Here is a 26,811-nt window from a genome sequence, read left to right as displayed (position 1 = left end):
CTGGCTGCTGATTGTTCTAAATTGCCATGGAATAGTGATAAAAAATATACAACTTTATACTGCTTTTACTTCAATAAGACAGACATCCCTAGCAGAGAATACATTTGATTGCCCCATCTCTCACAGGCTTCTGAGTTCCTGAGTTCCATTCAATAAGTCATCAGAAAGTTAATCAAGGTGTGGGTCATGAATGATCAATCTGGTCTCACCAACATGCACTCTGGAAATGTTTCACACAGAGACATGCATAATCTGGGCCCTCTTGCAAAGCTTATGCACAAATTTGGTCATATTTGTCATTATCAGCATTGTGTTCATTTTTATACAACCTTCTAAGAAAAAAAATTAAACCACAGCAAACAGTGTTGCGAATCAGTTTATCATTATCTTGTACAAACCATGAAAATTAGAATCATGTGAGCAGAAGGTTAGAAGAATTCTCCTTTCTCATTATAAGCACAGGTGTAGCACAAACACCATGTGAAATAAGCAATTAAAAAAAAAATCTGTTTTTCCCCATTAGCTGCCTCAGCTCCATGACCAATTAGAAAATTGTTTAATATCAGTAATCTGCATTAGCAGAAAGCAATTTTCACAGCAACTCTCTTAAGTAAAAACAACAATAATCCCCTTCCCCAAGCCATTTATTTTTGTAAGCCCCACAGGCTTCAGCTTTTAATGTTTCCCCCATCCTTGAAATACAGACTACTGAATACCTATCGTAGTAGGAGGCCGTTGGGGTAAGTGGGAAAGAGGGGCCCTTTCTGCTAGCCCTCTGAGATCTGGGAGCAGTTATATGTTAGTTGGCTTTCTATGAAAAAATATTTTTAGGGACATTTTTAACCCAAACCAACAGCTACACATCAACATCTTAAATAAACTGAGAACACTTACTAGTACAAAGGACTAAACTTTTCAACATTTCCGTATCTCCAAAAGATACACATTATTATTTAGCAGGTACCTTTTTGAATAAAGTGTTTAGTCTACTATTTACTAACAGTTATCAGTAAGAATTACCTACAGTCAACTATACTTTCACCTGTTTGCCCCACACTGCCACTTGGGTTGTTTACTTTAACTACATTTTACATACAGGCACTTCATAATTATTGCCCTTTTAAACATTCTCACATGTATTTTATGTAAGTAGATATTCAGCAAAACAGCCATGTGTTTGGATGTCTTCAGGGTGAATTCAGACAAGAACATTTTCCTTCTGGGCAAAGTAATAAAATGACATTCTTGCTCCTCCCACTAGAAGTCAAACTGAGGTCAGCTCCCCATCCTTGTATCTGTTTAAATAAACTGGTCCAGCTGTTTGTTTCAAAAATGCCCTTTAACCTTCTGTCCCATCCTCTCTGCTTTTGTAACAGAACTCTTTACTTTGCATTATAGTAGTTTCCAAACTACTATGCATAAAAAAGTATCTACTTTCAAGTTACTTTTTTTTCTGTGAACCAAAACTTCACATTAGATTAAAAGCATTTATGCATGTTGCATTAAGAAAGTAAAATTTGGTTAAATTATATTTATACATCACATTTCAAAATTCTTCACAAAAGACATTCAGTTTTGTAGCGGGAAATATGGATATAGGAATACATTCTGCATGTTGCCTGTTCCTCTCCTTGAAAAGAAGTACCAACAGCAAAATCATCATCTGAATTTGCAAAATTTTCCCTTGGTTAAATGATGTAAATCCTATCCACAACAAAGCAGTGGCACAAAATGTTATGAGGAAAAACTCCAACTGCCCCAGTACCCCGTCACCCACATTTCCCAGATTTTCCATTTCAATCATCTTTAGAAACCTTACTATATTAGGAAAACAAAGACAAAAGGAATCAGGACTTATTTTTAAGAAAGTATTTTCCTGATAAAATAAATGCTTATTAAAACCTAATTTTCTCAAAATATCACCTCCTATTATAAATTACAGTCTCTATTCAAGCAAAAGCTTAAGCTCATGCATAAGGTATATGCATAATATTGCTATTATGAGTAAAGTTATATGCATGCTTGAGTGTTTGCACAAAGTGGGATTTTTTTAAACACACATCATGTATACCAATAAAGCTGCCTTGCTGTAGACTCCACATTGAATAAGAGAGTCAATACCAGTGCAATTTGTCAAAGTGGTAGTTAGGCTTCCCGCAAAACTGAAAAAAGTTAGCTTGTTGCATGGAATTTGGTAAAGCAATGCAAATGCAAATGGAGCTTTTTGTGTAGTGTAAAAAAGAGAACAGTTGGACAAATGCATAGGCTCAGGGAGGCTGAATTATGTTTTTAAGTTAAACTTATTTTTCCTCCCTTTTCCAAAACAATAGGTTGCATTCTTGCTTTGTGAACTAAGAAAAAAACTGCATCCAGTTTGTGTAACTTCTCTCCAGTCTCTAAAGAGGAGCAAGAGGCCACTCTTACCCTTTTGTTAAAAAATGTATTTTGCAGGAATGTTATCTTTTAAACATCCCCCTGCTCCCAACCTGCTCCAGAAGTAGGTCTAATTCTCCTCCACTCCAAGGTCTCTCCATTCTGACAATGAGCATCTCTGGTCACATGGATAAGATTCAGATCGAGACCCAGTGATGCAGCAATCTGCCTTTGAACTTTGACCTTCAGCTCAGCTGCCTACACTGGGATACACAAGTTTTGTTTCCTCTCAATGAGAGGCAGCATGACTGGTGATGATAAAAGACTATTTTAGGTTGAAATTGGTTAAAATACCCCAGCCAGAAAGTGAATATTTTCACAGGGTCACAAAACCATTCAAAAGGCACATTTTGCTAGTTTCAGGTTACAGCCTGCATGGCATTTTTCTGAGATCTGTTCTTTTTTCCTTTGCTGCAGCTTCCTTTGCTCCTTGTGTGTAGTTCTCTGCGGTACTGGCTGAAAAGCATGTATTTCACACTTCTATTGCATGAATAAAATGAGGCCCTCCCTGGCTATCACAGTTTTCTAAAGTCATCCTTTGCTCAAAAATTTGCATAGTTATGGAACCTTTCATTTTTCAGGTTCAGATTTAGATTTATTACAAGAATCCTACTGAAAATAGATAGAGCTCATCTTATAGACAAGTTTCAGTGCCCCCCCTCCCCCTCCCCCCCCCAAAAAAAGAATATTTTCACAACCTTTCCAGTCTTTGAGCCCTCAGGACTCATGCTGTTTCTTGTCAATTTCACACCAGAGAGTGGTCCAGGGGTTTGCATATCAGGAGCACTGCTATTAAGTGCCAAAACCACTTTGTTTCAGTTCTTTTTGAAGTTTGTTCTAGCAATCCTGTCAACTACATGTTTAAGGGATTTTAAGAATAGCTACAAACACCACTGTTCATAACTCCTCTTGCAACTCTCTTTTTTAACAAGAATTATTCTTTAGCAATGAACACTCATTCCTGAATAGAAAGTATAAGCATATGTTAGGTTATGTCTTTGTTCATTCCATTAAAGTACCTAAATTAACAGTGTTATTTTTTAAACAGATTATTTTAAAAATCATTACCTTCATCCCCATATTTTCAGCTCTGAGATTGGCAAAACCTTCACCTTTCAAATTTGCCATTTCCCATCCAATTTGCTGAAACCATCTATTTATCTAGTATTTAAATGATTTTCCCAATGCAACACCTTTTGTCTCCAGCAAAAATAATTACAATGTGAAGTGTGCTAAATAGTGACTCTTGGATCATTACATTTCATTGTCACTTTATTCCTAACTCTCAATTATTTTCATTTCTCTCTTGTTTACATATTTTCCTGACCCTTTTAAGATAGTTCATTATGGGGAAAAATGTGGAAACCTATTTACACGTTTGCTGCCTTCAAATGGTAAAAATGTGCTCAGCGACCCACAGCTACCAGTCATTAGCCATCCTTGCTTTCTGTACTCCTTTATTTGTGAAATAAAAGGTCTCAAGACACTCAAGAAAGTAGATTCAGTCTAAAGTCAAACCTTATGAAGTCATGTTTGGCAACTTTTCTTGGTTTCTCCTCCTCCTCTGAAATGAAGACAGTTGGAGACTGCAATACATCATTCACAACATTAAATGGAGGTAGGGAGGGAAGAGAATACATGCTCTGCTAACCGCCCACTTCAGAAACATAATATTGGAATTTACTCAAATCACAGCAAGTCCATCAATCAGGCATATCAGAAAATTCTCCTGAAAGATTTGTTTCCTCTTCTGGCAATACAGGAATATTTGTCAAATGGCTGTATGGAGGGCTGGGTGTTGTGTAAAACAGCATTTAAGAGTGAACTACAAATAAAATACTATGCAAAACTAGTGATGAAAAACCACTAATTAGCTGACAAATTTGATGTAAAGCACTAATGAAAGCCATGTGCTGTGCTGCAATTTAGTTTTAAAAATAGCTTCTGACTTCAAGCATTACTATGTGACCCTACAAGTGTATTCACATTGTGCATTCAGAAAAGTTTCTTTAAAGCAGGGAAGCGCTATTTAATCTTTTGCAAGCAGAGCCTGCTAATGTACCAAGCATATCAAGTGCACAGATAGAAAGGATACAGATGTCATCAGGTATGCACACCCAGTAGGTATGCCTGGTATGCTCTACATTCACTAGCCTGAGATGTAAGGACCCTGTCTTTTGTTACTGTTCTGCTTGATCTTCTGTGAACACTTTCACAAACTTTTTCTTCTCCCATAATTCACTTCCTTGTTAAAGCACCATGGACACATCCTGTCTTCATGGCTCAGCCCAAATACATAGTGTGAGTCTGAAAGGGCACTGTACCACTGGGCTAGATGGGGGCACTGCACAGATGCTATTCCAGTCTATCAGGAGAGGAGGCAGTACATACCCTCAAGAAGAAATAACAACAAATGGTTTTGCTAAGCAGAGATACCCACATTCCTGGCCCTGGTCTTCATTGCTATTTTCCAATTTTTCAGTTGAACCCTATAAGGTACCCACATGGTGCAACAACACTGCTTCTTAACACTGCTTCTTTTCTATTCTGCCTCAGGAGGAAACCAAGACCCTACAGAATATTTTTTTGGTTAAAAATAAGCAGGCTTCACACAATGTAGTCTACAGATCTGCCATTAAGATACTCATCTGACATATGGGAAATCCAGATTCAGCCCCCTGCTCTGCGATGAACATCCCAGAAGCATCCTAAACACCAAGCTATTGCTTGTCCTAGGTGTTTTTCTCCCTCCCTCCTATTCTTTTAACCAAACATTTCAACATGCCCAATAGAAGTTTTACTGATAAACTGGCTATTTCTAATTTTTGTTGAAAAATTACTGAGCAGCTGTACTCCAGAATCCTACACTTCTCCTACTTTGTGTGCTACTGAAACATACCACATCTGCCTCCAGCTATCTTGTGGGATACTACTGATCTCCAGTTACCTTTTAAGGACTGCTGCAACCCATCAGTACTAAGGCTGCTATAACTTACCCCAGATCTTAATCAGACCCTTTTAAGGGCCTGGAATCAAAATAACATTGGTCATCACAATCATAGAAATGCTCTCCATAAGCAGTTTCAGCATCCTCAGCTTCTACCTAGAAGTGAACCATTCCCTGCTTGTAAATAATTTATACTTTCAGATATACCAAATTGCCTCTGCTGGGTTACAGGTATGTAGAGCACATACCTACCCTTCGGAAATGTCCTTCTAAATGCTTATAACAGAGGACATTGCAGAGCATTCCCTCTCTGCAGGTTTTGAGGAGAGCCAGAGTTGGAATGCAAATTTTCTACCCCCATTCACTTTCATGTGTGCAATTTTTGGCACTTGCAGAAAGGCTCAAAACTGGTCATCAACTCTGAAGGAATTCTAGGGGTAAACCGTGACTCTTAAACCTCTGCACTTCACAACAGCCTGAATCTGAACATTATAACACAGGCCCACATTTGTTGCATGCAGCCATTTACAAGGCAATCAAATAGCCAGACTTCAAAATCTAACTTTAAGGCACATCCACACAGCTGTGCCACAGGTCTGTGCTGCCCACTCCAAGTGCCAGAAATGAGGCAATGCAGTCACCCTGAAGCAGACCAGAGCATGTGCCAATAAGCAGGTCCAGAGAGGGGCAGAGCATGCCACATCCACATGCTCCCACTGTACAAGCCAAATCCTGAAAATGAAGCAATGTAACCACTGTAGAAAACATCTGAGTACATGTCCAAAGCTGCTCTCAAGCTCATTCTCTCTCTCTCTCTCTCTCTGGACCTGCTTATTGGCATGCGCTCTGGGCTGCTTCAAGGTGGTTACATTGCCTCATTTCTAGCACTTGGAGTGGGCAGCGTGCAGTTTGGCCACAGTGCCAAGAGTGATATAGAGGTGGTGTGAACATGCTTTTACAGTCCTTGATACATTGCACATTGTGCTGGAAAGGTTCTGAAGTCCAGATGCTTCTAATTTAAGGACCAACTAGAATGAGTTGAGGGCAGCCAACCAAAACCCTGCAGGAGCCCATTAAGGGCCACATAGGTATAGAGTCCCCCTGAAGACAAGGCAAGAACTATACTTTTATTTGTGACAGCAAATATACTCAAGTAGGTTCACACCATTCCAACCATAAAATTAGTCTACAAAGTGCCACCCTTTCCTCTGCCTTTTGCCTAACTTCAGACTTACGTGGCTCACTACCTCTCTCTGGCCCTGAGAAATCACCAGCAGCTCTGGTTCTATTGCCCCGGTACACGTTACATATATTACACAATTAATTGATTAATCACTCAATAATTTTAGACCAGCCACACATGCAAAGTACTTATCACACAATAAAAATGTCCATCCAGCTATAAAAAGAGCCAACCAGCTATAAAGTTAGTGCCTGAGAATGTGTAACAACTCTATTACTGGTTTCTATCCAACTTTAATTTGAATATGTAGCAGGGCCCAATGACAATTTGGTCCCTGCTGTCATTGCTGAGATTACAAACGAATCTCAGTTGTGGTGGTGGTTTTGTGACATGGGTTTTTGCTCAGCACCAATTCTCTTTGCATCATTTATGACAAGATAGTTGTGTAGGAACAGGTTTCAGCCACTACTAACCCAAAAGTCATGGGTTTGAACAAAATGAACCTCTTGTTGAATCACCATTCAACAAGAACCGACCAAGCCTTTTCTGTTTCAAGCTTTATTTTCAGTGACATGAGCTCCACCTTGTTTAGAAATTCACTCCGTGAAGGAAATCACATTATTTTTGCTTGGAGTCCCTATTCACAATGACATTTTGAGTTCAAGAGAAGAAACTGGATTACCCCCAAAAGTGATGAAATAAAATGAATGGGGCAGTTCAGAGAGGTATGGATAGAAAGGGCTTGCAAGATCTTGGGACAAACAGTTTATATGCAAGTCTCAGTTAATGTAAATCAATGATGTTACACTGATTTACTCCAAGTGAGGAGCTGACACTATCTGGGGCAAAGGTGGAATTTAAAATGGAGCAACTGATATTATAGCATTTCAGGCATCACATTTTATCGCAGTCAAAAAGTCACAACAACTACTGTGCTTGGGAAAAAAATATTCTGTGAAACTGTTACATGACCTAGATTTTGTTTAGGACTGCAGCGGTAGTGTTTTCTTTAAATGGTATCTTCTGTTATTTTCTCTTGTTTAAAAAAAATAAAGGAATGTTTAATGCTGTTATAGCCAGCTATACATCATTCACGCTGGATCATTTTAGACCAGACTGGGCAAAATGCACACCCTCAAAAGCACTTCCTTCCCATATGCCTCTGGCTGCATTTCATTTTTTGAGAAGAGAAAATTGTTTTATCCAACAAGGAGGCAACATTTGCCCCATTTTTAATATTTCAGGCTGACTTTTTAACCACTCAAAAATGCAGTTTGTTTTATGTAGGTGCAGCCTGAAGCAGTTTATGATGTGAGAGAGAGGGTCTCTGAGGGCACAGTTCTCAGCTTGTTGGTGTTTCAATTCTCAATGGTTAATCGCTGTACACCATTCTCAGCAACTGTTGACACAAAATAGGTGGAGATCAGGTCTGTGCAAGCAGAAAATACCAGAAAGGCAAACTATATGTAAACACACTTAAGATAGATTTGACAAGAATAGACCAAAACCTGACTTGCAAAGAAATGACAAACCATTACTCCTCTCTCTCTCTCTCTCTCGCTCTCGCTCTTTTGTGCTGATGTTACTTTTCCTAACAACAACAAAAATTCTCTTTCGTTTCCTTTTAAAGAAAAATTGAAAGTACTGAGATGTATTTACAGAAGACAATGAGACACAAGGAATTCTACTCTTGATTGTTCTGCCGCAATGATTATGGTATCCTAGATGTTTTTAAAGTAGAACTCCATTTCTGCATGGCATATACCTGAATATGAACTTTCTTTATTATTTAAAAAAACAACAAAAGAGTAACTCACAGAGAATGGTGACCCATAGCCTAATACAGCAGACTAAAGCAAAAAGGGGAAAATAGAGCAACTGGAGAATGTTTGAACAGTGCCTTTTAATCTTATCTTCATGACACCTGACAGCACATTAGTTATAGAATATTAATGCACCCACTAAAAAGTTTGTCATGTACAAAACCACCATATAAAAAGATGGAATGCCTGAGGGAAAAACAATTTTTGCTGCATATTAACTTCTAAAATGCCAAGCCTCTTGCTTGTTATGCTGTTGGCACGTATACCTTGTTTGCAACATTCTGCTAAGCAAGATGACTTCCTTCTCTTATAAAAAAAGTGTGTTTATGTTGACATGTATTTTATAGTTTTTTAAACATGTACTTTATTTGCTACATACACAACAGTCATTGTTTCTAACTTGTGGAAAATTATTCAAAGTTCACTTCCTTTGTTCTAGTTCCAGTTTATCCAAAGAAGGTCTCTCCATAACTAGCAAGTTGTTATGAAGGAGATGGAATGCAACCCTGTGCCAAAGGAGTGCTTACGGCCTGGGTACTACGACTGAAGTCTCACTCGAGGTCTGTTACAAAGGTTTAAATAAAACTTGTGCTAGCTCTCTGTACAGAGATGAGTTTCACCTACAAGGCCCATAGTTAAGTCTTTTGAACAGATCAAGGTGAAGATTAGGGGACCAAGGTCGAGCTTAATTGTGAAAATCACAGTTGAACAGAGCACCAGCACAAGGCCTCAAAACAAAGCTTACAGTAACTGCAGGTGCTCTGCTGGTCCTCTGCTGAGGGATGACGTTCACCTACCCTGCATGTCCTGCACACATCTGCTCTCCAGTAGAAAAGTACATGGTAAAGCAGTCCCCTCAATTCTGGTTTTCCTAAAGAAATTCAGCAGTCCCCTGAAACAGGAGGGACCATAACAGATAGTTGTCTCCATATTCCTAAATACGTGCAAGGACCAAACCTGGTCTCACTAGTCTGAATCCCCTTTGCTGAAGCAATCTACTCCTAGTCAGAGCACATGTTTTATGATGGTAGATGCCAGGAAGAGTATGACAGGGATAGATCACTCTAGATCTATCTAGATGTTCATATGCTCTCCCTCTAAAGCAATGATGCTCTACCTCTCCAGCCCACAGGGATGCAGAAGTGATGCAAGTCCAGTGTGAGGGCTGGATCCCATGTGTGGGGTTGGTCCATGGGCCAGTTCCAGAGTAGGGCTGGGGCTCAGGGTCAGTCCCTGGGTGGAATCTAGCATAGAAGCATGACCTTGCTTGCCAAATCTGGCTGCAGCACAGCTCTATATACCAATCCAACCTTGAATATTGGATCTCGCTGTTGAGAGACTGCACACCAGTGAGATCTGGCACACAGGACTGTACTATCTAGACTACAGGGTTCCCACTGGGTACAGAAATTTGTAGGTCGGGGAGCAGCATGAGCATCAATTGCCACAGCTCAGGGAACAATTAGCACTGCTACTGATCACACATTGTCAAATTTTTGGACCTGGGGAGAACCCCATGGGCCAGATGACATAGAGCTAGATCTGGCCACAGTCCAGAGGTTGAGACAGTCATAAAGATTATGAAGCCAGTGCAGTAGACAATACAGTCTTTCTATTAACATGCATCTAGTATACTCAAAAATATATGCGGTAATTCAGTCTCCATATTAGATTAACTTACATTAGCCTGGATCCAGGTAGTGGTACAGCCTTGAAAATATTTGATACAAAAGTCCTCTTCCTGGCAGAACTCACATGTTTGGGTATTAAACTCTACTCTTACTCAGGGCACCAAAAACTCCAAGGTTGCTTTAAGCAAAGAATGTGGGACAAACTAACACTAGCTTCTGATGTGGATTATACTCTCCGAGACAACTGTTTTACCTCATAATGGGAGTTCAGATGCTCTCCACTGCACTCCTGTTGAAGCTGGACCACCGTAGCAAGATTCATTGGGCCAGTGAAGGTAAACTAGAGTAAACATGACTTTGAAGTCCAGTGGTAAGGGTGTTCTGCCTGGAATGGCAGTCCTGGGTTTTGGTTCCTGGTCACAGGACTGAATCTGTATTTTATCCAGTAACTCTTTGGAGCAGGAACTAGAACACAGAATGCCCTCAACACTGCTCCACAAGTCCAGCTCTTGCTTCATTTCTCTCTGGCCCTTTGCATCTTGATTCCCCTTCTGTCCTCAGTGGCTCAGAACAGTAGTAGAGAGTGTCACCATTCCAGCCTTGTCTCCAGCCTGACTAGCATATTATACGTCCTTGGAAGAGCTCTAACCACTAGGCTCCATTATAAAATCTGGGGAGCACAATCTTTTCTTCGTCTGGGTGCATTTTAAAGGAAAAGAGTGAGCTGGGCATCTCTACCAAACAACTAATTAAGGACCTAGATTTAGAAAGTAGTTTTGTGTTGTGAATCCCTGCCTCACACACCTGCCTAGCTATAGCCTGTAGATAAATCCAGGAGAGAGGATGGATTTTAGATATGCCCATCTTTTCAGCATTTCCTATTGTCTGTCTCTTGGTAGACCTACCCAGTCTTAGGTGCTTTACTCTCCTCAGCTGCTGTGTAAGGAATTTAGCTGCCTAATGCAGGTTTGTGAATTGCAAATCCAGAGCCAGTACCTAAAAGCTAGACATGGCAATGCTGCACATCACTTGCCTAAATCTCTTTGCAGATCTGGGCCTGAGTCACCTGAACATATACAACGCATTCAAGCCCGAGATGTAAAACATAAAATTGGTACATTAGTAACTGCTAAATTGTATTTTTAGAATGATGACTTTACTGAATTAAAAGAAAAATAATCAGAAAAAGTAGTACCAACGATGTACTTCTAAGATCTTTTGACATGACAATACCTGATGGTTTCTAAATTCACAACTCTTCTCCCTGCAAGCTATTTGCTCAGCTTTTCTAATAATACCTTGGTTGTCTGGCAACTCTCCAGGGCTGTCTAAGGCAATATGCAAGCTAAACATTTTTTGACTGATTTCAATATTTTCTTATGAGTAACTATACAGTATTTTACCTAGTGAATATTCCTGATTGCTGTAATTTAAGAACAGAGAAATAGATTACAGATGTAATATTATTATTACAATTGGCATTCAAGGTGAAAGGCATAACAATTAGCTAAGACTTAGTGAAAACATAAATGTAAAAACTGTTTTAAAATCCCTGCACATGGTATATTTGGAACAGCTAATTTACCACACATATTCTGAATTGTTTGAATAGTAATTTACTTGGCAAGATTCCCTTTTCTGTTGGTTTCTTTTTTTCTTTCTTTCTTTCAATTTGGTCCACTTTCTTATCACTTAAGTTTATAATTCTACTTTACCTTATGCTGTGCAACAAACATGGCATAGTGTTAAATTGCTTTCAATCTTGCATAGTCTTTTCCAAAATGTTTTTCATGCTTTAATATTAAGCCTAATATTGTCAACAAAACAGTGTTTAAATAACCTCTGTAAGTGAATTATTAAATTATATCAAAAAGAAAAAGCAAAACAATTCCTGAAATCTGATGATCTCTGATTGAATTTAGATTGCTGAAGCTGAGAGCATAATTTGTGTATGTTTAAACATTTACAAGTAAATAAGTACCTGTATTTACGGTATATTTGATTACTCATAAGAGTATTTATTATGTTATTGCACAGATTCAAATTGCATCTTGACCTTTACTAGTTCAAACTGTTTACTGTAACAAAAGCAATAACATACACATCTGCAAACAAGCATATATTTTATTTGCCTTTGGCCCCAAACCTATAAATGTGGCATGTTTTGGAAAGGCAGTAAAACATGTATTTTGCCCACTTACTCCACTCTGCAGTTATGGGCAATGTGGGTAAAATTTCACTCCTACGTGGAGGACCAGCCCCCTGTCCATTCTCCACTTAATGCAACCCCTCTTATGCCCTAAAAATAGTGCTTAAGTGGATCTTAAGTGGTCATGTGCTTGCCTTCTTGCACAGGGGTAAATTTCTCCCTCAGTAAAGTAACCTAGCAAAGCTGGTGTCTATATCAAGCATTCAGTTCAACTCTTTTGAAGTCAATGGGAGGCTTTCCTTTTGCCCAAAGGGAGTTTGAATGGGGTCTAACTGAAAACTATGGTAATTTGTGTATAGTATAATGCCACCTCATAGACACTAGTAGCGGCATGTCTAATACTATGGCTTATTTGAGGTCTATTTCAAATAAGTCAAATCCCAACTCACTTCCCAGGGGAGGGGAAGAAATCTCCAGCAGTTGGGAAAAGAGTAATCTGGTCACAACTAGCAGGGCTGGCTGTTGGTTCATCCATCCCTCTCATCCCATTACACTGACAGGTAGTTAAGAACTCCTCCCCCCCACCCCCCCACCCCGGGGCCCAATTCCTTCTTAATGCACTTATTCCCACTTACTAAGTAAAGGGGATGAAAATGATGAAGCTGAAGATGATGTCTTGGGCAAAGGAAACTCACTGCCTGTACAATACCCTCCATCAAAAGGAGATCAGTGGCTCAGTTATTACACTCTACCCCACCACAAGCTGCCAATTTCATACTGGCAGAGGCATAAAGAGAAGCTCTCAGGCCCACCACAAACAGCCCAGTAGAGAGGAAGAAGATGAAGGGACTAATTGTCCTATGACAGAAAAAACTAGATAAAGGGGAAGTTCTCCTGAGGAAGAAGCAGTAGGCCTGCCATGCTCACTACAGATAAGTAAGAATTATTTGTGGGTGATGGCTGGCAAAGTCATATGGGGTATATGTTTTGGGAAGGCAATTGTGAGGGGCCTATATAGAAATAAGGGATTTGAAGGGTCTTGCATATTATAAGCACAGCTGGAAGTACCATGTAAGTTAAGGCTACCTGATCCTTTCTGTTATTGATGTGGATCAGGTGAGGGAGCACCTTGAGACACTGGATATGCACAAGTCCGTGGACCCAGACGCAATGCACCCGAGAGTCTTGAAAGAGCTGGCAGACATCATTGAATTCCCCTTGGCAGGGATATTTGAAAAATCGTGGCACTCGGGCGATGTCCCAGATGACTGGAAAAAAGGCAACGTGGTCCCTATGTACAAGAAAGGGAGAAGAGATGACCTGGGGAACTATAGACCAATCACTCTGATGTCCATCCCTGGAAAAATCCTGGAGAAAATTGTCAAGGGATCCATCAACACCAGACTAACAGAAGGCAAACGTCTGAATGACAGCCAACATGGCTTTGTGACTGGCAGGTCTTGCCTGACCAACCTCATTGCCTTCTATGACCAGGTAACATATGCCCTGGACAAGGGAGATGATGTGGACATCATTTATCTGGACCACAAGAAGGCTTTTGACCTCGTTCCCCATGATGACCTCATGGTTAAGCTGGGGACCCGATGGCTAGGCAACTGGCTACAGGGTCAGACCCAAAGAATGCTAGTTGAAGGAAACAAATCAACATGGCACAGGAGTCTCTCAGGGCTCTGTACTCTGACTGGTACTCTTTAACATTTTCATCAACAATCTAGAGTCGGGAGTCAGATGTGAACCGGCCAAGTTTGCAGATGATACCAAATTATGGGGGAGGACCATCACACCGCAGGACAGGCTGGAAATACAGGCCGACTTCGACATACTCTCAAGGTGAGCTGATCAAACCAGATGGCCTTCAATACAGAGAAGTGCAAGGTGCTGCACCTTGGTAGGAAGAACCCTCAGCACACTACAGGCTTGGAAGTGTACCATGCTTGCTAGTACCATGACCAAAAGGGACTTGGGGGTCTTGATTGACCACAAGATAAATATGAACCACCAATGTGATGTGGTGGCAGGCAAAGCTAACCAAACTCTGGCATGCATCCACCGATGAATCTCAAGCAAAACCAGGGAAGTCATCCTCCTGCTTTACTCAGCTCTGGTGAGACCACAGCTGGAGTAGTGCATCCAGTATTGGGCCCGCCACTTCAGGAAGGATGTGGAGAAGCTTGATAGAGTCCAGAGGAGACCCACTTGTATGACCCAAGGCCTGGAGGGAAGGCCATACAAGGAGAGGCAGAAGGACTTGGACTCTTCAGTCTGAAGAAGAGAAGCCTCAGGGGGGACTTGGTGGGAGCCTACAACTTCATAAGGGGGGTACATCAGGACCTGGGACACCATCTGTTCACCAGAGCTCCCCAAGGGATAACAAGGTCTAACGGCCTTAAACTCCAGAAAGGCTGATTTAGACTGGATATAAGAAAAATGTTCTTTATGGTGCATATGTCCAGGGTCTGGAACAAGATGCCCCCAGAGGTGGTCCAAGCACCTACTCTAGACTCCTTCAGAAAACAGCTGGATTTATTTCTTGCTGGGGTCACTTGATCCCAGCTAACTTCCTGCCTGTGGCAGGGGGGCTCAACCCAATGATCTCATGAGGTCCCTTCTAGCCCCTAATGTCTATGATATTCTGTGAAATCTATGAAGTTATTATAAGACTGTATTTTTGGTCATTTTTAACTTTGCCAGTCTTGGTGTGAAATTATCCATGTCAGGTGTCTGCCTCAGGCTGTTCTTTTTTTCAGTTTCAGCAAAAATGGTTCAGCTGTTTCTGAGAAAGAAATTAAGAGAAAATATGTTGTTTTGCCCATGTTAAAACATTCCTGTAACTGTTTTGTTGAGAAACTCTAGCACAGCGATTCTTATCCAGGGGCCGTGGCCCCCTGAGATGCCTTGAGATCCTTTCAAGGGTGCCACAGGTAGCACTATTAGGTTTGCAAACATGATTCACAAGATAAACCCATATATTTCAAATAAGTGTCCATTGAGTTAAAAACATTCTGACCTGTTGTAGCCTTTTTGAGATTTTTGCAATAGGAAAATTGCTTTATGATTTTTCCATAGTCAAAAAACAGTGAAAACTAAGAACTGGCATTTTCAGAGAGGTGTTTTGAGTCTAATGAAAGGTGCCTGGCATCTAACAAAGGGTGCCTTGACTCTAAAAAGGTTAAGAACCACTGCTCTATCACTTGGGAGCAAGAACTTAAATGTAGCAGACAGCACTGAATTAAGTGTCAGTACTGTTCACATGAGACAAAAGCCCAAATTTGGCCATATTTAAGCCCCTTAAAAATCTCTGTTTGCACAAGTTCCACAGAGGCTTGTTAGCGTCTCAATTCTCCAAACAGTCTGTCTGTACAGGACCTGCTATAACTCAAAGCTATGAAGGCTAAGTAGGGCTTTCCCTATGATTGCTGCTCCTGACTGCTGTAGGCCACTCTGGGACTGGTCAGGATAGATGGACTGTATCTCCCATTTCTCAATGCTCTCAGCTGGCATCCAAGTATCACTGAGCATGGTAGAAGTGACAATGGCTGAGTCCATGGGAAAAGTGATAGCTTGGGATAAAGATCCTTATTAGATGAGAAGATTGGGATAAGAACCAGCAATGGGAGAGACAACAGGCAATGTGTTTTACCCAGTGAAGTATATCAGGTGTGCCTGGACACATCCTGACACAACTAATCTGTTTCATTTGGCAATGTCTACGTCTCGCCTATATGTTCGTTTTCTGGGTGCCTAAACTGGAACCCTGAGATTTGATTTGCAGACATGCTAATTACACACAGTTGCAACTGCAGTCAATGAAGCTATGCTTGGAACATATAAAATACTTTACTTTGCTCAGTTCTCAGAAAGCTTAGGACCTAGACATCTTCAACTGGACACCAAAATTAATGGACATCTGTAAACTTAATCTCTCCGTGCCTCAATTTTCCAGATATAAAATGGGGATAATAACATCCTCTCACCTCACAGTGGTGTTAGGAAGCTAAATTAATGTTTGTAAAGCACTCAGATTCTACAGTGATGAGCGAGGCAGAAAAGCCCATGAGGAAATGAATAATTCAGTCTTCAGAATAAAGTTTGAATAGCATGCTGCAAAGCAAGCTTGAACAACAAGGATAAAACAAAATAGTGGATGGCTGCTCATTTGAAGCATGCAACTGCTCATTCATTGCACAATTTCCATCTCAGGCACTAAATGAAACAAGGATATTGTGGAAAAAGTAGTATGAGATCACATAATTAAAGATGCTATAATTATGCAAAGCAACTCGTGTTTTGTAATTTTTGAGTGTTGAACTTTATAGAAATATAGAAATATCCAGAAGAGGGTTATTTATCTATATTTGTATGCATCTGTATATACATATACACATTATATATAGATTGGGTATAAATACCTTTATATAGTTCTATAGATGTGCACTGATGTTAAAACACACAGAGATGCTTCTACACTTGTGTAGCACTTGATGAGGATTGCTTTGCCTCCTCAAAGTGCCAGAAGTAATTATTTAACATTAGTTCTTAACAGGAACAGAGTCAGTTGGGATGTAGTAAACAAGGAAATTGTATAGATTGTTCAATATACCCTATTCTAGCTCTCTGCTAAGGTAATAAATGATTGTATCACACCTTCTGGATGTTTCAATCACAGAGCAGTAGTTTTTTATCACAGGGGAAAAGCACCTTATTAACCTCTGCTCTGTTGGGTTCTCTCTATGTCCATACATGCAACACTGTCAAGGTCATACAACTGCCCCTTCTGGTTCATGTTCCCATGATCTGAACCCTAAACCTCTAAGGGGTTAAATGACTAACAAGACAAAGATTTCAATGGTTGATATAGACTAACAGCTGATTGAACTCTGCTATGTAGTAACTACAGCAATAATGTCACCCATTAATGTCTGCTTCTGCCCAACTATTGCAGAAGACTGTTCCAAAGACACTCAGTTTGCAATCAGAATATTTATAGAAATTACCTATGTGGCAATTCCAACATCAAAAATATTTCAGTTCAAAACCACAGCATTTTTAAGATATCTGTTCAGCCACAAGTACATTTTGTAGCACATCTCACATCTTCAATCCATGCATGCACCTTTCATCTACCAACACTGGGAGATGTGTCAGGTGAGGCAACAATGAGACAACATTCTGAGTGTGCATAGAAAAATCAGTATCTTTTCATTAAGTTTTTTAACAGAAAATTAAAGTACAAAACAAGCATTTGTTGCAAAGGCATCCAAAATATGATAGAAAAAATAGTTCAAATGTTTTCAAGCTGCATAAAACAAACCTTCTCTTCACTGACTTTTTTGTGGCAAAGTTATAATTCTATCCAGAAAATCCAACATTCCCTGTCTGGGCTAACTACCATGCTACCAGACATGAGTTTATGTTTTTCATACACATTTCATGTATTCCCACATGCTGTGTTGCTGCCAATAATTTATGACTGATCTGCACCCAGGCTGCCCTTCAGCATTTCATTTAATCTCTGCAACAGTGATTTACAATGACTCATCATTAATACAAAAATGTACATGTGTGTTAACAAGTTTTGAAGAATCTAAGAAGGGAAGGCAAAATTTTTTGAAAGTTGTGGCTGAATGACTTATGAGCAAGCTGAAGAAAGGCAAAGTAAACCATAAATGATATGTTAGCTGTTCCCTGAAGCAAACAATTTAAGAAAAAAAATGTTCTCATGCATACCACATTATAAAAAACGTATTAACAAAAATGTTGGGAGAGTATTACATGACTCCCCAACACTGGGGAGCAGATGAATTATTCCATGTTTATCCCACGGGCTGTTGTTTTATAAAATAGTCTTGTGCCTGACCTGCCCTCTCAGACATTTTGGACCTGTTTTTTAACAGGTAAGAAGCCTGTATACTACATTTTGCCCATCAAAATCACTAGAAAATCATACATAAATACACATGATTAAAAATGTACTTGATGGGCTTGATGCACTCTAATTTTGGGGAAGGCAAGGAGGTGGGGAATTGTCTCAGGAACAAACACCGTAATTTAAGTGTAACTCCATGGAAGCACAATCACGCTAGCACAAGCAGTATGACTGTCCTACATCCAGGAGACATCAGTTATAATGTATTTTGACCTAGATTTATTTTTTTGTGCACATAAGGAACTTATAAAGATGTATTTGACACAAAGCCAAAATAGAACTTTTCATACATAAGGCAAGATGGGTACAAAGAGAGACCAAAATGTCACTCAAGAAAAAACCTACTAGCTTTAGTTCAAAGCATGCTGTGTTCATTAGCTCTTAAAAACTTCTTTAGTGGCCAGTTTTGAACTGCCACATTTGTCCATAGGAAATCATATGCTTTAGTCAAATCCTCCATTCACGCTCTCTCTTGTTGATTGAAAGAACCTACTTTTTTTAATCTGTCCCCCAGTTCAGACTTTCTTTCACAGTATCAGTCCTGTAAGGTTCTCCCAACACAAGATTTCTGATGAGGGCTGCTATACATCCCTGCCAGAACAGTTTAACTATCCCTATGACACATATACAGTAGCTACGCTACCAGACTATTTTTACTTGCAGATACAAGACGGAAAGAAAAGCAAAAGCACCTGTAGGAACAGGGTTTCAAGCAAGGCATGGTATGTGATGATGTACCAACTGCACACAGCAATATGTTTCGAGAACCTTCCCACAGCAACAATCTTTTACTCAGCCATATCATTAAATAGAGGCAGTGGTAAATTCACCTGGCTCCTAAAATGGATAAAACTATCAATTGAAGGACAACAGTATAAATTAGTGTATTGATTGGACAAAGGTTGGGGCAATAAATGTTCTTTTTCTCCTGGTTGATCTAGAATACTGAAGTCCGTATTTGCTATGAAAATATATTTAAAAAAAATTTTTTTAGGACTTTATTATTTCTCCCTTTTAAAGTAAATATGTGCATGTTCAGTTCAACATACAGAGTATTCCGTCCCTTCCTTTATTCGGTATCTTAAAGGGATGCAAAAAAATTGATCTCCCAGGGCTGCTGTGAGGTCACAGAAATTGATAACCCTTACAAGCTATGCTTATGTGAGTCTGCCTGTGTCTCACAGATAGTGCACTTTGTAAATTAATCCTCCAAAGGCAAATATATTGTAAGTAGCTTGTTATCTCTAAAGTACTAAATTGAAGAATACATGGGATTATATTGACAGAAATTACATTTTCTGTAATGGGGTTTAATATATCTGAAATCTCTCCCATAGGCTCCTACTCTCTCTAACTGAGGAGGGTTTGTTAATGTAGGTGCAATGGACATCAAGACCAAATTTATTCACTAAAATGGATTAGGCCATGTAATCAGAGCTTCAATAATATTAATCTCTGACACTTATTGAACGGGAAAAAAATACTTTTGTCTGCAAACTGGCACTCCTCCCTCCCTTTTCCCCAGCAGGCTTGCTGCTTGCTTTGCCCATTTTCTGGGTATTACTTCAAAGAGGATAAGGTTTCCCATCATAAACACTATCTAAAAATATTAGGACAATTAATTAGATACACTTAGTTTTACAGGGTTTTAGATTTCAATACACTTCAAATATGACACTTGTTCTAGTATATTGTATGAAACCTGAATTTCAGTGCGGCAACAAAGAGTAATAAATCATACTTTAAAAAAACCCAACAACCTTGCTGCTATATTTTTTTACTTAAATCTGAACACTTTTCCTGATCCAGAAGCCTGCTTCATATAATTAGCAACTCAAAATCTGCTTTAGGAACTGCAAAGGTTTCATTTTCAAAGCCATCTATCTCTATCATCCTTCCTTTAAGCCTAAATAACTTTAAATAACTTTTAAATTTAATTCCTAAATAACATTTTCTCCTGAGATCTTTCAGTGGGAAAAAAGTAAAAATTCCTTAATGTTTCTTTTGGGGGGACTTAAGTAACAGAAGTATACTGATGACATTCTAGATTAATTTTCTCAGTCAAGAAAACACAAGTTGATAATAAGAATGTTGGATTCAGAATCAATATAGTTGCAGAAAGTGGGCAGACTGGTGTATATGTCTCTTAACTTTTCTAGCTCTTGAGTGACTAACTTTTTGAAGGATGGATATGTAGATATATTTACATTGAAGATTATATTACAACAAACAAATACATATATACTGAAATATAACTACTTAAAAAGTAGTAAGCAAGTAAACATGATTTGTTTCTGCAGCAGTAAAACTACTAGTTCCCATAACTGAAACAAGTCTGCAGCTCTATCATTTTTGCATCAATAAACTTCTAGGAAAAGCAGGCAACTGCAGGGTGTGTCATCATAATACAAATCATTAGCTGCAGGTTGCCAGAGGCTGGAGTACTGATTGTATGTAAACACCAAGCAAAATTACTTACCAATTGTTCACTTGAAGTATAGTGAGCCCTGTGTCTTGTGCCAACTGTTTTTTCTGTTCTTCTGAAGGATACGGGTGCTATAAGATACCAAAATAAATATATATATTTAAAACAATGGTTTTGCCTGCTTTTTTATTAATATAAGAAGTATGACATCTATTATTAAAAGGTGAAAATACTGAGGTGTGTCACTCTTTTATAATTATTAATGGGCTACTAGATCATTTAATTAATGGCAGTAAAAGACAAGCCAATTATAAAGATTAGTGAAGTGTAGAAATAACTGCTTAGGATACTGCCAGTACCTTGATACTCAAGAAGGATATTTGTTGCCGTAACACAAAGTTTTGTACTCGCCTATTATGAATGATTAAAGCAAAGACATAATCTTTCTCTGCAGTTCACAGAGTATCAAGGAAAACTATAAAACTGTAAATACATCTAATACACTGACAGAATCTCATTTAGCCAAGACAAATCTTGTCTCTGCCCCCAAATAATTTGCAAATAACATCGGCATCTTGAGCATCAACAAATGCTGGGATTTTGATCACAGGCCAATATAAGGCCAATGATCAGCACATTTTTGCCTGACATTAACATGGCTGTGCTGCACTAATCATGAGAGACAGAAAATAAATACCAGTTTAATTGAAGATAATGTTAAAATTAAATCATAAGTTAAGTTTCTTGTGAGAACTTGATTGCTTTCTCAGAAAATTCATTTCTGCATGAATACAAATTGCTTAATAAGTTATCAGCAAAAATCACATCATAGTGTGAATTTAGGAATGGAACCAGCAATATCATTTGTTTCATTGTTCTCATTGCTAAAATTTTATACCACAAATCCAGACTTTTTTTTAGGAAGGTAACGTGTTGTTTAGGGTAATCTGTCCTTGGCCTATATTGAAGGTAAGTCTACTACTTTTTTTAAAATTTAAAGGCAAGGTTAACCTGAACTTAAAACTCACCCATTGCAAGATACTAAAGGTAATTTAAAACTCCAGGAAAATTGTACGGTGAGATTGTGTGGACCTGTCCACACAGCATATTAACGCTTCTTGTTATGCAATGTTCTTTGTTGCACTATAAACAATCCATTTTCCAAAAACATTCTCACATTTTTTGGATTTATTATTAAATACAATATTCCAAGAAAGGTAAGCCAAAGCCTTTTAATGTGAGAATTTATAAACCTCATAAAATACAGAAATCTTACTGCTATCATGACTATTTTGCAGCTTTTGCATGCTCCTGTGAACCACAGAATATGAAATCTAATAGATATGCTACTTTACTGAATTACCTAATCCAAAGTATAGACCTCATGGTAACTTTGGTTTCCATTGTTAGTTTGTGCCCAATTGAGGGGCAAAAAAAAACATTTTGCAAAAGACTCATTTTTCAATAGGCTATGCCTTTGCCACAGAAAAAGCTCCACTGATGGACTATTACAGTTAAATATAGAAAACCAAGTATATCCAACATGCTTTTATATACCACTGCAGGTTTACCTTTTAAAAATGCTTCCAGTCCAACTCCATAGAGCTAATTATAGGTACTAATAAGCAACATTTCAATTAATGGTAACTATATTTTTACAAGCAGAAATATTGTACATCCATTGAGAACTTTCATGGAAACAATTTAATTTCATTAAATGTGCCAATAGCCTCTGCTTACTGAATTGCCTGGCCACCTGACAGTTCTTTACTGTCTACAGTCACAATATTAATGCCATTTACATTTTGATTCACTGCAACTACTGCCACAGTTCATTTGTGCTGTTTTCAGAAGCATGTTTGTACTTACATTCTAGGTAGCTAACAGTTGTATTTTTTTTACCTGTGTCCATCAACCTGACTGTAGTCCATCAGAATAAATTGAACCATTCAGCTTGAAATAACCTCAACATTCCTGTCAAGCTTACCGTGCAGTCTTGTGAGTTTTTATGTATTTATCTTTATTTCTCATTTTATTACTTTACTGTCATAAAAAGAAAAAGTTATTCTTTTTTCTATTTTTGCTTTGCCACCTTACATGTTATCTGATTTTAAGTAACTGAACAAACTCTGTCTATTTTCATTCAGCAAGCAATAATTACTAGACAGCCTCTAGCTATTGGAATTGAGAAGTCTGTCTCCATTAAGCAATTTTCAATTGTTCTGGACTTTTTTCCAAATAGACAAGACTGGATAAAATTAGCCACTAGAATAATGCAGCTACTGTAAAAATAATTGCTTTTAAAGTATAAAAACAAAATTCCTTAAACCATGGTATGGTTAAGGTCATCTGATTTTTTTTCATAGTCCAGTTATTGGCTTAGTGTAGCATAAACTTTGAATTTCATGAAAATCTATAATTGCTATAATCACATGAAAGCCATGACTTCATGTAACTAATCCTTTTTAGCCAAAAGTTCACAATGAGGTAGGTTCATTCTTTTTTTCTTTCGTTCGTTCGTTCGTTTTGTCTTTCTTAACGAAAAGCAATATGTTTAAAATATTGTAAACACTTTGCATCCTTATTATATAAGCTTTTTGTGGGTAGTCTGAGTTGTTCCTTTGTAGGGTAAAAAAATGACTTGACAAAGAGTCAACATGCCACAGGCTAAGTTGCTACAAAAACATTCAAAGCCTTGTCGCATTCCCACCCACAGGGCTAGTAAGGCCCCTGCTACAGGCAATGGCAGACATCACATTGCAACAGAGATAAAGGGGGAACCCAGAGAACTGCCATTTTATGAAGAAATAGGAAATTCACTCCAAGCTATTGCTGCTAAACCTCTTTTCACACATGTAACAGTGAGAGGTAGTTTCTAAGACAGTGTCCTCTTATTGTTTTTGTTTAAAAGGAGCAAAGACACCCTTTAAAAGAAAACAGTCACTTATAAATGGAGCAGTGACTCCAATTGGCAAATATCCCTATCACTCAGATCACTTCAGGATATCAAAGCAAATTGGACCACTGTTCAATAAACAGTGACTTGAGACCTTTACTTTGTTGTGTACATTAGCCTCATACCATTATCTCTTAAAAGCTTAATTATTTGCAAACAATTGATCAAGATGGGAATTTGAGAAAGGATATGGTAGGACCACTGGGAGAGCTGCAACGCATTAGGAGAGCAAACAAAATTACCTTTGGATCTTACAATAAGAATTAACGATTAGGACCATCTATAGGGCAGTTCAGTAGCTCGAACATCCTTTCTGAAGTGTTTTCCATTTGATCTGCATTAACACCTCAAGAATGAGTAAAAGCCATAAAACAGTGATTATGTATAGGAAGGCTGACCCTCCTTCCCAGAATCAATCCAGCCCATGTATACTGGGAGAATGCAGACCAGCTTTCCTGTTAAAGCCATAGGCACAGAGTGAATCCAGGAGAAAGGCAGCTTAGCAGACAAGGAAACATACACGTAAAAGAACACAGCTGACAATAAGTAAGGACTAAGAAGCTGATCCCATTATTTTGTGATGGGCACTCCTCTCTTACAGCTGATAGGACCACTGCAGATTTACAGAGCAGAATTGGCTCAACACTAGGAAACCTACCACTTTTTCCTTACTAGAACCTCTAGTACTGAAATGTGGATTGTTTGGCATTATTAATATGTTTTTGATGCTCTGTAATATTACTTTTAATAATGACTTAGTATAGAAGTGATTGCTTAATAACCCCATCAAAGTCAGCATGCAAATGAAAATTATCCCACAGGGATTTGCCCAGGGTAATATGAACAGTTAAGGAACATTTGAAAAGGTAAAAATAACTATGCAAAATATGAGTCAGAGCAGTCATTTTATTAGTAACAAAGAAATCAAAGTGACAGGTAGAAAAATTTAACTTTCTATCAAGTTCTCCTTTCACAGTTTTATAAACCTGTAGTTAGAAAGTAGTATTCTTGACTTTAAGACTTGTCTTAATGCAGTGGGGAACATGTTTAGCTACACAATTAATATTTTTTTTCTTGGACTACAGCCAGTGGGTAAAGAGAAACTCTACGGTAAATACAGATGGAAAGTGTCCAGTCTCATATCTTAATGATACTCCTTGTCCAAATGTACTCCTTTCATCAAATTTTCCACCACTGATGGCAAATGCTGGATGCCAGGACAGGGATACACTTTTATCTTATCTGCCCTGGTAACCAAGTACCAAAAACACTTCACTGCCTTGCTCACTATACCAGCACATTGTAATGGTTGAAGAAAATTTTAAAATAATCCTGTACAGAGCTTGCTGCTGAGATAATGGAAAGCTAAACTGTCCCTTCTCAAACCCCAAATTAGTAATTTCTTGTGACACAGTACTGCCGTCTCTACCAAACTGCAAAACAGCTATAACAAAGCACAGAGGTAGAAACAATTTTCAAACAAAATGTTACATATCATGCTTTAAAAGGTAGGGAGGGAATAGGCATGGGAAAAACTGATGTAACATGAAAAGTTATGGCAACAGTCCAATACAACTCTTATCAAGGCAATGCTCTGTTGGCTGCCTGAATATGTTGGGAGAACAGTTTCGGAAGTTCTTTTATCCGTTTCCTCCAGTCCTCTGCCTCCTCCACAGCTAAGTTTAATGCATTAATGGAAGATGACCTGGACCTAATCCTGGTATCGGATAGACTGAAACTACCCCTTCCAAGAAAGTATATCATTTGGAATTTACACACATGAATCAGTATATTCCTATAATATGGTATACATTTTTAATGCTTTTTTGTTCTTTAATTGTGGTCTTATGTTAATATTTCTGATCAGCAGTGTTATTGGTTTGAACCTACTTAACTAATAAAGAACCAAGGAAACAAAAAGGATTCAAATCACACATATTACTTTTATATTTTATTATAATTCTTGTTTCTAGTAGAACTTTTTCCACTATAAATGAATTTGATATGGTAGGGTTCTTTTATATTTTGCATCCCAACTGTTTACATTTTTCACAATTAAGTTGATCTACAATACATTTTTTAAAAATCCATAATGCTTCCTTATTGTCTTTCAGCTTTATGAATTAGTTTTACTGTTTCAGTGAATGCTTTTTTGTCTCCTGACTGCACATTATCAAAGAGACACTTTGTGCCTGCCATTTGCATTACAAAAGCAGTGCATGGTGTAGTCTAAGAACATAGCTTGAATTTATAGTAGTTGAGTCCTGTATCCTCACACATGCTAGAATCAAAAGAATAACGAGGGTGTCTGCAATAGCAAAGTAGCCAAAAATGTTTGGAACACTATCAGTAAAGCCACAAAATTTCAACCTGATTTCTTAATTCTTAACCAATGAGTTTAGATTGAGCAATAAATTGAATGCATTTAGTCCCAGTTTGCTCATTTTTCAGTCGGGGTGAATCAGTTTATAGACAGGCTCTGTGACCTGCTTTATATTCAGTAGTGGCTCTAAGAAGTTGCCAAGTTGAGGTGTGCAACTATGAACATCAGCAAGAAGCTGAAAACTTGATCCTGTTTATCACATGGCAAGGACTCAAGCATATCAGGAAGAGCTTAACATTGGCAACCATTTAATAGCAAATCACTTTATTACATGTATGAGGGCAGAATGAAAAAGCTTTTACAGCTTCTTACCCAAGCAGTTACATGGTTTAGCCCAGTGAAGCAGCCCTACAATGCTATTGTACTGTCTGATTTGTTATTTAAAACTCTTTGTTTATAGGTTTTTTAATACATAAACACAGTGTAGCAAGAAAACCCAATAGCAAATGGTAGGATATATTAGTATTAAATGCACAGGCAGACCAAATCCTTTGTTAAAAGAAAATATTTCTTGAACTTACGACAATTTAATGTCCATCGGTGTGATCTTGATAATTGTTTTTAAAGCCCTGCACTGATAAAGTTTCTAATATCAAATGCTAACACCATAGACATATTTCCTTCTTTAAAGTTCAAAATACATACAAATATGTAAACTATTGAGTAAATGCACTAAGAAACGCATATCTTTGTATACATATACATATATCTTTGTATATTTTACTATGTTTGGCTTTTTCCAGACCCACGAATTCCTAAGGGACAAATTCTGATGCTCTTTGCCTGACCTTGGTGGAAGCCACTTAGGAAATACATAAGTAAAATGACCAGAATCTGGCCTTTAATAAGGAAAAAATGTTATGTGTAATATAGTTGGTCTCACAGAATTCTTAACTTTTGTTTTTTTGTAATTTGATCACAAGAAACATTTTTC

The 26,811-nt window shown here is 38.3% G+C and overlaps 1 protein-coding gene across 1 annotated transcript in view; it reads right to left on the bottom strand.

Annotated features, from left to right (window-relative positions):
• Positions 1-26,811, bottom strand: part of MEIS1 (Meis homeobox 1) — a 123,111-nt gene that overhangs the window by 7,044 nt on the left and 89,256 nt on the right. The window contains exon 9 of the mRNA XM_090050914.1: positions 20,593-20,669. Within this exon, the coding sequence (XP_089907040.1) occupies positions 20,593-20,669 (77 nt within the window). The remainder of the gene's footprint in view (positions 1-20,592; positions 20,670-26,811) is intronic.

Source organism: Crocodylus siamensis, chromosome 1 (genome assembly GCF_052110815.1).
Source record: "Crocodylus siamensis isolate JL-2025a chromosome 1, ASM5211081v1, whole genome shotgun sequence".
NCBI lineage: Eukaryota > Metazoa > Chordata > Crocodylia > Crocodylidae > Crocodylus > Crocodylus siamensis.
The sequence above is the reverse complement of the archived record's forward strand: the minus strand, read 5'-3'. Positions and strand labels throughout refer to the sequence as shown.